The following is an 18232-nucleotide window of genomic DNA, read 5'->3' as shown; positions in this document are numbered from 1 at the left end:
GAGGTATTGTTCAACGATTTTCCCTTCATCAAGGAAACGAATAAAAGAAACTAGTTAGCTAGTCCACCTACATCAGTAGATTCATCCAATCGCATTGCAAACATTGAGTTTGTTTCAGCAACTCCAATTTTAACCGAGTTTTCAATGTTTTCAGACTTATCCTGAATGCGTCTGCCAACTGTGTTATCAGCCAAGGGGATTTTCTTGATATAAGTTTCGTACTCAGAGCCAAACATCGTGTTTACTATCGCATGGTAAGGTGGAATGATGGCTTTCTCTGCAACTACATGAGACAACGTATTCTTTGCAATAATCTAAGCTACAAGATAACTAGCTTCTTGAGCTTTATCGGAGGTCTTCAACTTCTTAGTCAATACTGCACTCATTTTTTTTTCTTCTGTCTTAGAAGTTCTTTAAATGGTCAACATTTTTCCTTGTAAATGATTGTGTTTTGTTGAAACATGGCGCAACAACTTATTAAGCACCATGCTCGCATAAAAAAGTTTTTCTCCGCATATCGAACACTCTGGTATAGAACATCCTTTATCGCCACACCATGTGAAACCCATTTTTAGGAATTCCTCACTATACAATCTCACTTTCATGTTCTTGCTACTACACAATGGCGTGGAAGAAACAAAGGTTAGAGATGCACTACAAGATTGCTGTTCTGTACCTTCTGAAGTTTCACACACTTTACCTGGCTGTTGCTCCACATCTGCTGTTTCATGATCTGCCGAAGGTCTCTTTCTAACCACAAATTTGTCCATTTCTGGTGTTTCTTGTAAATTATATCACTTTGAAGTAATTACACATGTCACAGAACTAAGAAACAAACTGAAGGAAAGCAGTTGATAATCTCGCTGTGTGTGATGCGTGTCAGGTAGGCCGCGTGAAGAGTTAAAATATAAATCAACAGATAGCGCCAACATACATAAATGAGAACAGATACATATAGTGTCATCTGAAGCAAGTTTACTATTTCCTAACAGATTCTTTATTCCTTTTCTATCTTGAATTTATAAGTACAATGAATCCAACGACACCCCGGGGTGTCGCGACGCCCAGTTTGGAAAGCACTGGTCTAAGGGTACGTTTATGCTGCAGCTTCGCTGCTGGCTCATGGATGCTCGCCCTAGCACCTCGCTGCTGGCTATAGCCTGGCTGCTCGCCATAGAGCTTTTACCCTGCACCAGCCCCGCGCGCACGCTGCTGGCAGCTCTCAGCTGTAGTCGAAAATTCAAAACAGAGGAACTGATAGTTAAGGCGGTTTGTATTTTGCATAATTTGATTGTAGATATAGAGGGCATAACACTTAGACTACCGAGCTCGATAGCTGCAGTCGCTTAAGTGCAGCCAGTATTCAGTAATCGGGAGATAGTGGGTTCGAGCCCCACTGTCGGCAGCCCTGAAGATGGTTTTCCATGGTTTCCCATTTTCACACCAGGCAAATGCCGGTGCTGTACCTTAATTAAGGCCACGGCCGCTTCCTTCCAATTCCTAGGCCTTTCCTATCCCACCGTTGCCGTAAAACATATCTGTGTCGTTGCGACATAAAAAAAAAACCACACTTAGACTACAAAGACGTACTTCTTCCAAGAGCTACCCTGTCGAGGAGAAACAACACAGCTCCAGCTCAAGCTTCAGAAGTGCGGAATAAATTCAGAGATTTTTTTAACGAGTGAGTCACAGTTCTGTCGGCGAGTGTATCTTACAATAATTTGGTGTACTGAATGTGAAATAAAAAGTGTAAAATGCTTCGCCTGGATTTTTCAGTGCATTTCTACTGCGGGAGTTGATTGAAGAATGAAGCTACAAATGCTTCATTTCGTAATTGAATAGTGTACTTTTGAATAATGTAAAATAGGGGGTTATGGAGTATGTCACTTTGACTTTAGTTAGGTCTCCTTAACAAAATGTATTTACAGTTTGAAAAAATAAGTTTTGAACTTTCCATGAAAAACGAGGTACTTCATATAACTCACCTGCTTGTAACGATAGAGGTCCCCAAAATGGCAAGAATAAAAGAACAAAGTTGACGTACCGGTAATCGTTCCGCATTCTTTTGCCACGTCAATCCATAATTTGATGACGATGATGATAATATTTGTTGTTTAAAGTGGGCTAACATGTAGGTCATCGGCCCCTGATGGTACGAGAGGAGACGAAATGGATTAAAAGTTATAATTAACCCACTGACTAGGATTAGAAAAATGCTATTTGCTTTACGTCGCACCGACACAGATATGTCTTATGGCGACGATGGGAGAGGAAAGGCCTAGGAATTGGAAGGAAGCGGTCGTGGCCTTAATTAAGGTACAGCTCCGGCATTTGCCTTGATGTGAAAATGGGACACCACGGAAAACCATCTTTAGGGCTGCCGACAGTGGGACTCGAACCCACTGTCTCCCGATTACTGGATACTGGCCGCACTTAAGCGACTGCAGCTATCGAGCTCGGTAGATTAGAAAAATGATAATGATGAGGAAAATTATTATGAATTTAAAACAAGCAGTGAATCTAATTCGCAATGCCTTATTTTCTTCTAAAGTTAAAAAAGAGTAAAAAGTAATAAAATTGAAAATGGCACTGAAGTAAAATAATATATTTAATTCCAATTAAAAATACACAAGATAAACACATAGTCAATAGAAAAAAGTTTTTTTTTTTTTGCTATTTGTTTTACGTCGCGCTGACACAGATAGGTCTTATGGCGACGATGGGATAGAAGAGGCCTCTGAATAGGAAGGAAGCAGTCATGGTCTTAATTAAGGTACAGCCCCAGCATTTTCCTGGTGTGAAAATGGGAAACCACGGAAAACCATCTTCAGGGCCGCCGACAGTGGGTTAGAACCCACTGTCTCCAGGACGCAAGCTCACAGCTGCATGCCCCTAATCGCACGGCCTTTCGCCCGGTAGAGTGAAATAGTAGTTAACAATAAACCAATTAAAACACAAATAGAAACTTTACTTTTAAACACGATAAAACAAGCCACTGAAAATGAAAATGAATGAATCAGGTATGTGATGAATGAAGCAGATATAGGCTATTAGTACGATGGGGTCGCCACTCCCAAAGTGATTTATTAAGGAATGACAGATGCTATGAAATGAGAATGGAGAGTGTTGCTGGAATGAAAGATGACAGGGAAAACCGGAGTACCCGGAGGAAAACCTGTCCCGCCTCCGCTTTGTCCGGCACAAACCTCACATGGAGTGACCGGGACTTGAACCACGGTATCCAGTGGTGAGAGGCCGACGCGCTGCCGTCTGAGCCACGGAAGCTCAAAACAAGCCACTCTCCCTCATAAAACGTAGGAAAAGGTCTACTGGCCGCTTGTCATCTCGTCACTCCTTTTATCTCATACGAAACTCTTGTGATGATCCGCATGCCGCTGGCTCCAAATCGCATTGCGTTCGAAGACAGGTTCAGATAGCAAGTGAGCAAGTGATCACTGAACGTGTGTATAGAGTGCGAAGAGAGGAAGAGTGGGAGAGAGGATGATCTTGAAAGAACCAATCACAGTCCAAGTTACATGATAGCCAGCGATGGGCCAGGCTCGAAAATCAAACATGTTTGAGACCATGGATGTGGCGAGGATAGCAGCCAGCAGCGCAGCTATGAGCCGGGCTCCAGGGTAAAAGCACTGATTGAGATCCATTGGTTTGTTTCATCATCGCCTAACATCGAGCAGCGAAGCTTGGCAATGTGCCAACAGCCAGGCTGCAGCATAAACGTACCCTAATGGTTGTACAGGAAACAGGCATCCAACAAATACCAAGCTGCCATTCATGTAGATTTATATCAACAGAAAACTATATAGATACAGATGCATTTTCAAACATAACAATTTTCATGAAAATACATGTAACATTTTAATGTGTTGACCACAACCAGAACATATGTTTAACAATGCAGTTATCTATGTGCCAAAGGATGTGCGTTTTTGAACATGGTGGCTAAACAATGTGTTCTTAACCCTTTGGGGTACAATCTTGGACTCGGTTCAACATCGTTAATTTTTCGTTCCGGTCTAATCTGACACAACTTTGCATGCACTCTACAGCTGTGAAGGTAGTAGTGCCAGTAGTAGTAAAACATTTTGAGCAGAACAAATGACCTAGGCAACCACAGATCAATTGGATAGACCATCCGACACATAAACATAAGGTTGTGGGTTGGGATCTCACTGGTGTCTGGTTAGCCATTTTTGTTCTGTACTAAATATCTCTTTGATATGTACTAACTGCACTGAAAATGACCTAATACGCTGAAATTGAGAGTGATGAAGTGAATAGTGAAGTTAGCGATAACAGTGATTACAGCAATGAAACGTGCTACACGTATGTATAGTAACAATACCGTTATAGCCTACTCTTTAGTTCAAGAATGCTTTGCTTGTCATTGTAGTCTATGATCATGTAATGTAATTGATGTGTTAAATGGTAGTTCTGTAGATTCGTGCAAATTCTGGCAAATAAAATTTTTAGTTTGCCTCTCCATAATCTCTGTTCTTTCTGTCATTTTGGTATTTTCGGTATTCTCCTTTTTCATCACTCAAATTTTGACAGATCTGCTTATGTGTGAGAGCGGCTTATTTTTGGACCAATGCGGTAAGACTAGTACAAATTTTACAATAAAAAATATAGCCTTATATTCGGGCTAATAAGGTAGTAACAAAAAGGTGAAATAAGGATGGTACATATGTTAGATATGCTTCAAACAAGCTATGTACAGACAAGTCTGAGTGTGAACAGTGCTGAAATGTTGTATAGCCTGCTATCAACTTATGGTTAATATCTCACCATATTATCTAAATATTTTCACTTCTATATTGTCCCCTTCAAAAGTGGAAATAATTTATTAAGGGAGAATGATTTATTTCATCAGTGAGTTGAAACATTATTTTGATCGCCAGGAGGGTGAGATTTTACACTCCCGTGCCAGCATGAACAAACCGCCTGCAAACCAGTTTTCCCAACCTACCAAGAGAACGAGGAAGCAGGGTGAAATTCCTGATAGGTGTCCTTCAGACACATGTGTGTGTGCCACATGATCAGGCGGGCAGCGTGATTGTAATCGATCAATAATGGCAAGGTCGTGTGACGTGAAACTAGGGCAGCCAATAAAAATGATAACCTTCACAGGAATGCAACAGATCCACCAATCAGATATAATCAAGAGGCACACCTCCGTCTTAAGACAGTGAATTTATGGTAATTCCAAAGGAAATTTTATAGAGGGTTTTTACTTCTGAACACTTGATTTGAGCGTTACTCTGAATGCAACTACGGTCGAGACTGGACGTCGTTTGCTTTACTGGGAGACTTTGCATTAGAGAAGGCACTGAGGACTGAATAAACTGCAATTCAGGCATTTTAAAAACTTCTCTAAGATTTATTTATGACTGTCATAAGTTAAGTGTCCATCTCCAAATTGTTAAACATCGCGTGTGTATCCTGGACTATTGCTAAGACTTATTAGTTTCAGCTTTTCTACGAGAACTCAGAAGAAAGAAGGTTGTTGGTTCGAGCTCGCTTCAAGATGGCTATCCCTTTCCGAGATGAATCCTACTGTTTCCTGTGCACCTTCATCTCCTCCATGAGTCACTAATTATGTAAGGCGTCGGACATGGGCAAGACTTTGTTCGATGGAAGGTGATGTGACCACGTACTAGGTCATCAGCCAGAATCCAGTTAACACCAGCCACATGAGTATTCTTTAAGAATTCATCTGTAAAATGTCTGTAAAACGTAGCCTTACCTTATTCATTTAGATTTTCTATTAGTTTAGCAGTAGTTTGACTTTTCATTCTTCTTTCCTCGGTGGGAGGTAGTTTGTGCTCTGGAATGAATGTGTATTCGGTTCTATTAGTTAGAGATAAGAGTGAATGTCATCGAGAGAGACCTCAACTGTCCTAAACATTTTAGACGGCAGGAGAAATAAAAGTAAATGACCTCCGCGTTAATCTTGAATGATTTTGAAATAGTTTGAAAATTAATTGAGACAGATTAGGACAGTGTTCTAGTGTTTTTCTGAGTGTCAAATTTCATTCTACGATTATACGACATTTCTATGGACTTGAGTTCGTTTAGAGTCATCTGAATAATTTCGTATGATAGCTTTGCAAGTGTGATTAGGCACGGTCAATAAATAATAATAATAATAATAATAATAATAATAATAATAATAATAATAATAATGAATAAAAATAATTAAACCTAATTACGGGCTAAAATTTGAATAAGGTCATGGGTTTAATGTTGGTTTGTTCTTGGAAAGAATTAACGTGTGCTCACTTTATGTAAAGTAGGCCTGGAACATGGCATCCTCCGGACTGAGTAATGATGAATTATACGTATATTTTACTGTGCTATTAATTTGATTATGACTTGCAGATGAACATTATATTTTGTGTGATAATTTATGCATCCATTAGAGTCATTTTTGGAAGAAATGTGTCACTGGACATGATTTCTTCGAGCTTGAGTGCAGATTAATTGAGAGCCACGATATAGTAGGAGAATAAGAATAGATGCCGCAACTCATGTACCAAAAGTGCGTATTCTAATATTTTGACCTTGCTGTAGGTATTTTACTTGCTTATTTTGGATGATTTCTGTTTAAAAGATTCCCTTGAACATCATTGTATAATTAATTTTTGAATAAAAGTGATAACCTCAACTCTATCACGTCCTAGATCGACACCTGGAATGTACATGATATTGTCATCTAGAGAATGATTTCCCTAATTTGGAATAAATCCAAAAACTAATAATAATGGGTTAGTGTCCGTGTAAATAATATTGTAATATTGTCATGTACCTGTGTGTGAATGTGTGATGTGTGATTTGATTATATTCTGTGTTTTGTGATTTTTCTTGAATGGTTTTATGATGATGTTCTCCACTGCGCGCGTCAAATTTTGACCGATTTACGTTATTTTCGCGTGTCCGCGATTTGATGAATTATGAATCTTTAGAAGATTTTATTATAATTTAAGGTAGATTAGGATCTTATTCACTAAAATAAATTGAATAAGAGAAGGCAACGTCCGTGGATTGATGTCACAAGGCTGAATTTATAGTTATTGTACAGTCACTTATTGCATAAAAACGAGTAATGTTTAGGTTGACATGAGATCAAATAAGAATTAATTATGAGAAGTTCAGTCACTTAATTATAAAAATGAATTGATTGATGAAGGGAAAGTCTAAGGAAGACTTATTAACCACAATTTCTTGACTTAAACATTTTTCAATAATTTTAATAAGGGAAAGAAAATGATCATTTTCTTGTAGAATTAAGCGAGATCCAGAAGGAATATTTTAATTTAAGCAATTTAATTATCATTATTTGAGAGAGTGATACCAGATATTATTTTGATTTTCAATCCAGTTTATAGTAAATTAATGATCCCTATTATTATTATTACAGACAAGAACATTCATTGAGCTTTAATTTGATCAAGATTCCTTATAGACGATAGCACGAGGAGAAGAGATTTTCAAGAATTATTCCCAGATTTTGTAAATTTAATTGTTTATTGGAAGAGTGATAGTTTTTAATAAATGTATAAAACCTATTTTAGCTTCTTTTCATTTGTCGCTAGTCCTTCATCTATTCCTGCCTTTAAAATTTTCTGCACAGCCGATAAGTGAACGGTCTACCTTTGAGACTCTCGCTCATCGGCGAGCTGAGCCCGGCACGATGGGGGCAATATGGAGCTTTAGTACTCTAATACTGGCCAGAGCTTGCTATGTTAGATTAGTACTGTAACTTCATAGTAAGAATACTCACAGTCTGCATTTCACTGATATAGAATACCCACACAATACTTGACTACTCACCCACATGTGTTCGACAGAACCAAGAACGAACTCATTGTATATGTATCAGGAAACTTCCAGATAAGACAATAACTGACTGCAAATATATTATAAAAGCATAATATATTAAATCAGAACTCACCTGTAAAAGTACACTATGCTGTCTGCTTTGTTTTCGACTTGCCTCCAACTGTTTCTGTAAAATGGCCTGTTCAGCTGAAACTCGCTGCAACTCTAAGGCATCAGGTTCAGCCAGCTCATTACCAGATTTTCGTAGCTGCCGCTGCTTGCTGTTCAATGACTGAAATTGACACGACCTGCACTTAATGATGTAGAATAGTTCTCATTTTAAATATAAATAATATATTCAGGTCTATTTTAAAATAAACTTACTAAATACTGCACGTCTTCTGGGAAAGAAATAGCAAACTCCAACCTATAGTTGGCCCACTCACTATCCTCAAATGTGTATTACTATTCTTAAATGACAAAATTTAGAGTGAAAAACATGTTTGGGATTTTAATATGTCAGTGTAAAACATGAACAGTTTCCTGTATTATTAAAAAGAAAGAAACCTATTGCTGGAGAAAAACTGGCATGGCATAGAGAAGAATACTTCCAGGGAAGAATTCTAGCACTCTGGGATCGGCAGTGAATTTTTTTATCTCGGGAGTTAATGACAAGAACTACTTGGTAAAATTGGTCAGGGAACGAGACTAGTTGATAGGCCACATTTAAAACTATTTGATACTAGCTAATAGGTATGGAGGGAAGTTGTTAGCAGTTAAAGGTGAGGGGAACAGAATAATGATGTTACTAGTTTTACACATCCCACTAACTAAAACTGTATGGTTTTTTACAATGCTGAAGTGGCAGAATTTGGCCCCAGAGGAGTTCTTTTATATGCTAGCAAATCTACCAACACGAGGCTGATGTATTTGAACACCTTCAAATACCACTGGACTGAGCCATGACCAAACCTGCTAGGTTGGGCTCAGAAGGCCAGCGCTCTACCAACTGAGCTACTCAGCCCGACAGCAAACAGAATATAGAGAGGTATTGTCTTTAATCTTGTACCCATATAAGCTACTCGGGATCCTTTTTTGCAACCACAAGTATGTCTGGACGATTTTAAGGTGATATTCTCTATGCTTCTGCAAAAGCAGTTCATAGACAAATTCTGACAACTTCTCAAGTTTGTAGTTTTACGTGAATACTGATAAGGTGATCATTGCCGAGAGACCTCCAGTTCAGTAGAAATCTAAACTAGAGGTATGTGGCTTTTGAAAATGAGACAATTGCTGTTATGAGAGGCCAAACACTGAGGTCATAGGCCCCAAATGCAGCCTTTTTTTTTTTTTTTACAATTGGCTTTACGTAACACCGACAAATACGTCTTACGACGATGATAGGATCAAGTTCTAGGAGTGGAAAGCAAGTGGCCGTGCCCTTGATTACGGTATAGTCCCAGCATTTGCCTGGTATGAAAATGGGAAATGCAACGTTGCATTTCAAAAATCACACTGAACATACCCAAAAGTTTGATTGATAACAATGTCATTAACTTATTCTCTGATTAACAGAGATTGATTTCCCATGACTGAAGTTCAGATTTTCCTCAAAATTTCTGCATTGCTCCTCGTTGATGGTCACATAGAAAGCAGAACATTCTCTACTGAAGTGCTGCCATATCTGAACTCTCGTACCATTCTTTGATTTGCTGTACTGTTGAAGGTTTATAAAATGTTGCACTTTGTTTGCACTTATTTCCAAGCATCTTGTAAAACATACACCTGCTTCATAAATTTCCAAACACAAATGTGAAGAGAATGATATTACCTCAAAAGAAAAAAGGAAGGTAGAAGACAGCATATCAACAAGTGACATACTCAGTACCCAGCTAAACTTCAAGCATGAGCAGGATTGTGGCCATGAACAAGGAGCAATGCAGAAATTGTTGAGAATGTGAAGACTTTGATAATTGAAAATCAATATTTAAGAGTCAGTGAAAAGCTGAAGTAATTACTTCTTGGACAGACTTTTTTCAACAGTAAATGAGAACTTACAGTTCAATGATTTTGTTCTGTTTCTCTGTCAGACCATTCTGTTTTGCATACTTGTATTCTGACACAATCATTGCATTTAAAACACATTGCTTCTACTATATACTGTATGTAGTTTCGTTTATACAGTGAAACCTCCTTAGTGTGTTCCTCATTAGCATGTTTTCCCGTTTAGCAAGTCGTAAATTCCAAGCCCCGTTTCTCATAGTATTAAATCTCTATAAAAATACCTTGCTTATTGCATCACAAATTTTTGCTATTACCACTTAGTACGATCACATTTTTCCTAGCCCTGAAAATGTTATTTATCATCCCTTGTGATAGGAACGTTATTTCTAACTTGGATAAGAGCTGACACCACAGTTGCGTGATTACGGAAAAGGGCCTTAAATTCTTGAACTTCACAGGATAAGTTGCACCTTCGGGGAGCAAGCCATTAGCCTCAGGAATGTTCAGTTCTGCTTGCCGGTTATCAGGGAGATTAATGAATGACGCAGTGAGCCTATAGATTGTATTTCACATTCCATTCAGTGGTTAGAAATTTATTTTGTTGAGTGGTACAGTGAAGTGCAGCGAATACTTGTCGCGTGATACGGTTTCCCTCTATCTGGATTAGGAATATAACCATGTAAAATTGACTAGCGTGGTGCATATCTGTCTTGTGATAGCCTACTTATGGGTATGGAAAAAGCTGTGAAATTCCTTACTAATGAAGACAAAATTAAATTGGCGTCCGCATCTTAAAGTGCGCAGAGGTCACAAATGTTGAACTCGCACCTTAGAGTTTCGACTTGATCACTGGAGTTGTTCAAAATGGCGGCCAAAGTCATTCCTGCCGGTCACACATGGTCGGGCAAAACCTCCAATTCACTCTCTAAGCGTGTGACCAGTAAATAACATTTAATAACTCACTGCTCCGTTATAAAAGGCTTCTATTGACAGTTTGTTTAGGTAGAGTGTGATCTGCAATAATACTTTATTTTTATTGACACCCGTGCACATGTCTCCAAATTTGTTGTTTGGTGTTTTTCACACCTTTCAGAGCACTTGTTATTTTATAAGCCCCAGCGGAAAAGGTTTTCATCTTTGGTTCTCTTGTGTTTTACACACCTTTTAATGCTTACTTCTCATCTTTACAAATAGCAGATATGTTTTCACTGTACCTGCAAATACATGATGTAAAATGTCCTAAAGTTGGCAGTAACAATTTGCTGTACGTGGTAGGTTTTGAAGGAATTTTAATTTCATGGTTTTGAGGTTCTGAAGTAATTAACCGCAGTGAACCAGAATATTTTGCTAACTACAATTTGTATATCATCAATAGATGTATGTACACTAAGTTTATGTGATTAAGGAAACTTTTAATTACGGTAGTACTACATGTTTTATGAAAGGTAAACAGCAAAATGTCAAGACGTAAATAACACTAGTGTAACGTACTTCTGCCATATCCCCTCGATCTACGTTTCTACAAGCTTCTGGAAATATCGTCGCATCTACGTCTCCATATACTCTGCAATATCTACGTTTCTACTGGACTATATGCTTTCTACTACTACTACTATTATTATTATTATTATTATTATTATTATTATTATTATTATTATCATTATCATCATCATCATCTATACCTCTATGTATTATTGGATTAACCTTGCTTTGTGCTCACCGCCTTTCCGCTCCGGCATCTCTCGACATACTGACTGTCGTCCTCCTGTCTGCTTAACACCAACTACGCCATCTGCCACGTCACTTAAACCTTCTCGAATAGACTGGTCTTTGCTTCCGGGTGTGTATATATTGGACTACTTCGCCCATCTTAAGCAGACTGGCATCAACTTGTGTAAAGAGAGAGTGTGTGTGTGTGTGTGTGTGTGTGTGGAGGGGCCACTGACCTCGCACGGCTCGCCATGCGGTGCGCATTTCATTACCGTCCAGCTGGAGAAGTTAACCTCGTCGGACTTCGGTGAGCTAAAACACTTCACATACAAAATTGTTTGGCGTGTTGACTGATGACATATTTTGATCTTCAAGGCCTTGGTTCGTGCCTAACTTCTTACCACTATCAAGTTATTAAAAATCATTCTTTTTAACGTTCTGAAAATTGTTGATGTGGACAGAGGGTAAACATCGCCAACAGAATTTTCTCAAGCTTTCATGATTCGGACATTAATTGGCGGATGAGCTTTCTCCAGTATCGCACAGTCGGAGTTCCTATTTTCTCTTCCTTACATGTACTTGTTGTTCTGATCCTCCTCTTTTCCCTCCCCTTTTCTCTTTTACTTGGTTTATTTGGTTTTTATAATAAAGCGCCCCGGAGGTGTTTGGTTTTCTAAGTGTGGCCAAATGTTACGATCTTCGTAGAAAAAGGATAGCTGTTCTTTCAAAAGTTTTTTCATGTCTATTTCCCTATGAAGAAATTCATCTGAGATGATTATGTATCAGTGGGGGTACTTTAACTCACAGTCTAAATGAGCAAGTGGGTGCACGGTATGAGTCACATTGCTATCAGTTTGTGATCAGAAGATTAGTGGCTTCAAATTCTACTGTCAGCAGCCCTGAAGACAGTTTTCCGTGTTTTCCCATTTTCACACCAGGCAAATGCTGGGCCTATACCTTAATTAAAGCCACGGTCGCTTCATACCCACCCCTAGTCCTTTCTAACACATCATTGTCAGAAAAACTATCTGCATCGGTGCGACGTAATGCAAATAGTAAAAACTCACAGTCCAAAAATAGGGAAGGCCCCAGAAAATGTTGAAATTTAACCCTCAAGAAAATGCAGTTTTAGGTTTCTTTAAATGAGCAATACTTGACGGAAAACATAAAACTGTTCTATTAGGCGCTTTTTCAACAATAATGAATGAGTACAAACAAAATTCAACATAAATCCACATAAAAAGTAAAAATGTGTTTTAATCATGAAAAACTAAGAGATTTTACATTTCATACACTGTATGTGTGAATTAAGCTAATGAAATACAAATTGTGTCTTTAGAATTTTAAGGAAAAAAAAAAAAACAACCTACCAACATAATACATCTAAAAATGGGTAAAGTTAATACGATCTTTAGCAAACTTAACTACCTCTGGAATCAATGACCCTTTCTACAGTTTTGGATGAATCGGATCTAATTAATAAAATAAAATGTCCATACAACTCACTTGTGATTGAGAATTAAGTAAACAAAAGTTTCTTATTGGGTTCCTCAATGTTGCCAACCTCCTTGATCCCCTCTTGGTAATGTAGGGACAAAAATACTTTGGTACTACTAGGGTTAAGAACTATGAAAAAAATCCACTTTTTTCTTTTTTTCTTCTGTTATTATCTCATTTTTTATCTTTCTTTTCTCTGTTTGTGCGGGTGCTAGGTACCCTCACAATAATTTTGGGGGTGCTTGAGACCCCTGAGCTGCCTGGAGGCACCAGGATTGATTCCCGGCCAGATCAGGGATTTTTCTCTCGACCTGAGGGCTGGTTCAAGGTCAACTCAGCCTATGTGATTAGAACTGAGGAGCTATCTGCCGATGAGATGGCGGCCTCGTCTCGAAAGCCTAGAATAATGGCCGAGAGGATGTGTCGTGCTAACCACATGGCCCCTCGTAATCTGCAGGCCTTCGGGCTGAGCAGCAGTCGCTGGGCAGGCCAAAGCCCTTTCACGGGTGTTCAGTGCTGTGGGGTTTGGTTTTTGGTTTTGAGACCCCTGAGTCGCACCCCTTATTACACGTCATATTATCTCTCTCTTTCATTCCTCATCATTTTGGTAACTTCTTCGAGCTGCAGCCGTGTGCCTTAAAGGAAAAGTCACATTGCTAATCAAGCAATGTCACTGTTTGACATCTATGTAAAAATCAAGTAACAATAAATTTGAACATGTTATTTTCCAAACCAGTGAATTCCCAGAAAATTTATCCACACACTGCTACTGGTTACACACCTTTGTTTGTAAGCTTTTCTACGAATTCAGTTTACATCATGATGTATAACAACTATGGCTGAAGCAAACATAAAATCTTAAATTGAAAATACATAAATGAAACGGAATGTGCCACCAATGTAATGGAAATTACCTGATACAAAGACATATTTTATTATAACTACTATGTCAAACAGTAGATCCTAAATCAGGGAACTATTTGAAGTTACCGCATGTAAAGAATAATAATAATAATAATAATAATAATAATAATAATAATAATAATAATAATAATAATAATAATAATAATAATAATAAAAATAATAAAAATAATAATAAGCAACAAAAGAAAGTAGAAATGACATCTCACCTTACGTATTTTCCGCAACTTGTTCACTTCAGTTTCATAGTAGTTCAGTTGCGCAAGGACTACCTGCTGCTGCTGATTAAGCCAGAACTCATAGTGCAAATGCATCTGCCTATCCTGTTCTGTCACAATGTTCTCTGGAGGAAGAGGTGGTGCTGGATTATGTGGTGCATTAAATAATGGAATACGTCCAGCAGTTGCTGCAAATACAATACCAAATTGAAATGAGTACTGCAATGCAAATAGACACCCTTACAGGAGAGAGATTAAACCCTCTCATTATAAACATATTCATGAATTTTTATAACATATTGGAACAAAAAGAGGAGTCAAGCAGGGAAGTACGTTGTCACCACTCCCGTGCATCACTGTCATCATAAAATCCACCAACGAACATTGCAGAGATACTCTAATATTTGCAGATGATGTTCTGATATGGGGAGAAAATGAAACAGAAATACACAGGAAATTAAATTGTTGGAATAACAAGTTGAAAGAATATGGACAAAACATCAGTAAAACAAAAACTGTTGAAATGACTATCAACAAGAAAGGCCCAGATTCAAATACCTTGGAAGTATAATTTCAAAAGATAATAAAGAAATAATAAGAAATAATTAATAATTAATACAACTCAAAAAGCTCCTCATTTTTATTTTCAAGTGAGAAATTTACTCTGGGATGATAAAATACCCTGAAAACAAAATTGACCCTGTTTCATACCTCTTTAATTCCATTTCTCATCTATAGACTTGAAACATGTACCCTACAACAATGCTAATATTAAAATCCAGTAAACAGAAATGAAATTCATCAGAACAATGAACCAAAAGACCAGGAAAGACAAACTCAAAAATGAAGCAAACAGGAAGAAGGCTGGTATCATAAGACCTATGACCAAGCTTTTAGGAAGATGCAGGCTACTATGATTTGGACATATTATGAGGATGGACAGAGCGAGAATACCAAGGAATTACTTTCACAGAGAAGTGAAAGGAGAGAGGTCAAGTAACTAATGGATAGACACAGTGAAATCAAAGGTCAGCAAGTGGAATGTTCAGTGGGAAGACATAGAGGAACAGAAACTATGCTTTGAGAGAAAGAAGTGGCGAACGCTTATACACCAGATCTGGTAAACTGGAGCTGGAAAATAATAATGATGATGAAGAAGAAATGAGTAATGGAACAGTTTGTTGATATTAAGGCCAGTCTTCACTGATTAACATTTAACAACATTTTAAATGTTAACTGGTAACACAATCAACATGTTAACTGTTAAATACTGTTTCATTTAACATTGTATCCACACTTATAAACATGTTAAACTTGACTGAGTGGCTCAGACGGTTGAAGCGCTGGCCTTCTGACCACAACTGGCTCAGTCCGGTGGTATTTAAAGGTGGTCATATAGAACGTCAGCCTCGTGTCAGTAGATTTACTGGCACGTAAAAGAACTCCTGTGGAACAAAATTCCGGTGTCCCGGCGTCTCTCGCAAAGCAAATAACATTATTATTAAACTTGTTTTCCTTTGTTTATACAGTATACAGGTATTTCGGCATATCAGTTTCTGGCAATACATTCAGGTGGTGTCTTGTATTTTCAAACAAGGACAATGGACTCAGGTGAAGAGGATTTGACCTTTGTTATTTATTTATTTATTTATCGTATGGCATATATACATATATACAGTAACAAGAAAGCAAGTACAGTAAAACCTCGTTAATTCGAAGTCGTTGGGACTCAAAATTCGGACTTCGAATTACGTGATTTCGAATTAACCGCCAATTCGCAATTCAGAAGTACCAACCCTTGCCGTGTTACGAAATATTCTAAGGCCCGTTACTGCATGCAGTTAACCTTGATTCACAGTTTATACCTTTCAAATGCCAAGAAAAAAGAACTATTTCCAAAATGTATCCAAAAAGGTGCATTTAGAGTAATCAAATAATGCACTTGCATATCTCACTGGCAAATATAACCTCACGCAACGAAAAAAAAAAAAAAAAAAAAAAAGCACGATTCAAAGACGAGGAGAAATCTATGCTGGCTCCCATGTGCAAGTGCTTTATTCATTGGAGTACTATACTGTATGCATTTTAGATGCCTTGTATTTACACAGATAGGACCCGATGCCCTTAAAATCAAACTTTCCTATGACTCTATCCTTGTACGATTTCCCGCCAAGGCACTTCTCTCGTACTTCAGAAATGTAAACACTTGCCACGTCACAAAGTATTCTAAGACCCATTAATACATGCAATCACCTCGATTCACAGTTTAAACCTTTCCAATGCCATGGAAAAACTATTTCCGAAATGTATCCAACAACGTACATTTACAATGTTCAAATAATGCACTTGGATAAATCACTGACGAACATAACCTCACGCAACGAAAGAAAAAAATCACACAATTCAAAGATGAATAAATTATGCCGGTTCCCCTGTGCAAATGCATTATTTTTTGGATATCTGTACTGTTTGCATTTTTAGATGCTTTGTACTGGGATGGAAAGTGCCCAACGCCCTTAAAAATTGTAGCTTATCGAACTTTTCTATGACGAGGGGATAAAGTTTCTTGCTTCCATGTGCATTGCAATTGCAACGCACTACAATGACCCCCATCCCCGACCCTTGTACGATTCTCTGGCTGGCACTTTCTCCTTTAAAACCAAAAGACCGTTTGGGCTCGCATTAAAATAAAGCAATGCAGTTTCATCGGCAATGACAGTATTGTTCGGTGCCTACGAATTTATTATATGAGCCACGATTTTTCGTCAACTGTCGGCATTGCCAGTGTTCGCGCATTCTGTTTTCCCGCACACTGCATGTTGCGTGATATTACGGCATTCCTGAAAAGATTGAATACAAAAGAATTCCGATTTCATTCAACTTGTCAATCATGAAGTGCAATGTAGACCCACCGAAGTGAATGTAAGTGCGGAAAGCTACCCCTCCACGTTCCGGAACACGTGTTCTATTATGACGCGGAAAAATTTTGAGTTGGAATTACTCTGTAACATACTATTGTTTTAAAATGTAAAGGCAGTTTCGAATTAAAAGTCTGAATTTCGGTAATGGGGCCGACATTGTACTTCGAATTACGAATTATCCGTATTTCGAATTAAACAATTTAAATAACATGCAAAACTCTATCTCATGTTTCCGGGAACGAGAGCTTCTTCGAATTACGTGGGATTTTGAATTAACCGATTTCGAATTATCGAGGTTCTACTGTACATTATATTTTAATGTCTAAAGATGTTACCCATTCTAGAGCCTCTGTATTGGCCTCTATAAAATCAAACCAATCTCCAGGGTAGGCTCTTCTGCTACACTCCTTTACAATGTGTTCGATGGTTTGAAAAGGAGTACCACAGTCACACTCGGGGGATTGTATCTTTCCCCATTTATACAGGGACGCAGCACAGACACCATGACCACATCGAATCCTATGATGGTCCAAGTTCTACTTGGAAGATCAGACCTATAATTAGGTGGGAAGAAAGGCCAGAGATGTTCACCTGTTTCTGAGATCCAATCTTCCTTCCATTGGGCATAGGGGTTGAATTTGTCTTCTGTGAGCTTCTGAGCGAACTTAACTGGCGGATGTCTAGATTTCAACCGGTTCCTCTGAAGGTCAGGAATATTGGAGTGGATGGGCAAGTCAGGGTTCCCATTTATCTTGGAGTATTCTCTCAACAGTGCTTGTGCTCTACGGAATGAAGGAGGCACGATGTTGCTCAAGACAGGAAGCCAATGGGTAGGAGTTGATCTTATTACACCTGAAATAATCCTCATTGTGTTGTTGAGTTGAGTGTCCACAAGTTTCACATGGCAGCTGTTGATCCACACAGGAGCACAATATTCTGCCGCAGAGAAAACCAAGCCAAGGGCAGAACATCTTAAGGTAGTTGCAGAAGCACCCCAGGTTGTACTACACAACTTCTGCAGAATGTTGTTACGACTCCTAATCTTTGCTGCTGTATTTACTAGATGTTGCCTGGAGGAGAGCGTCCGATCTAATGTTATACCTAAGTACTTTGGGTAATTAT

General features: G+C 38.3%; 1 protein-coding gene across 1 annotated transcript in view; it reads right to left on the bottom strand.

The window, feature by feature from the left end:
- The window catches only part of LOC136866781 (histone-lysine N-methyltransferase 2C-like), an 811555-nt gene that overhangs the window by 201082 nt on the left and 592241 nt on the right, over positions 1-18232 (bottom strand). The window contains 2 exon segments of the mRNA XM_067143888.2: positions 7973-8131; positions 14181-14377. Coding sequence (XP_066999989.2) covers positions 7973-8131; positions 14181-14377 — 356 coding nt within the window.

Source organism: Anabrus simplex, chromosome 3, assembly GCF_040414725.1.
Source record: "Anabrus simplex isolate iqAnaSimp1 chromosome 3, ASM4041472v1, whole genome shotgun sequence".
NCBI classification, from domain to species: Eukaryota; Metazoa; Arthropoda; class Insecta; order Orthoptera; family Tettigoniidae; genus Anabrus; species Anabrus simplex.
The sequence above is the reverse complement of the archived record's forward strand: the minus strand, read 5'-3'. Positions and strand labels throughout refer to the sequence as shown.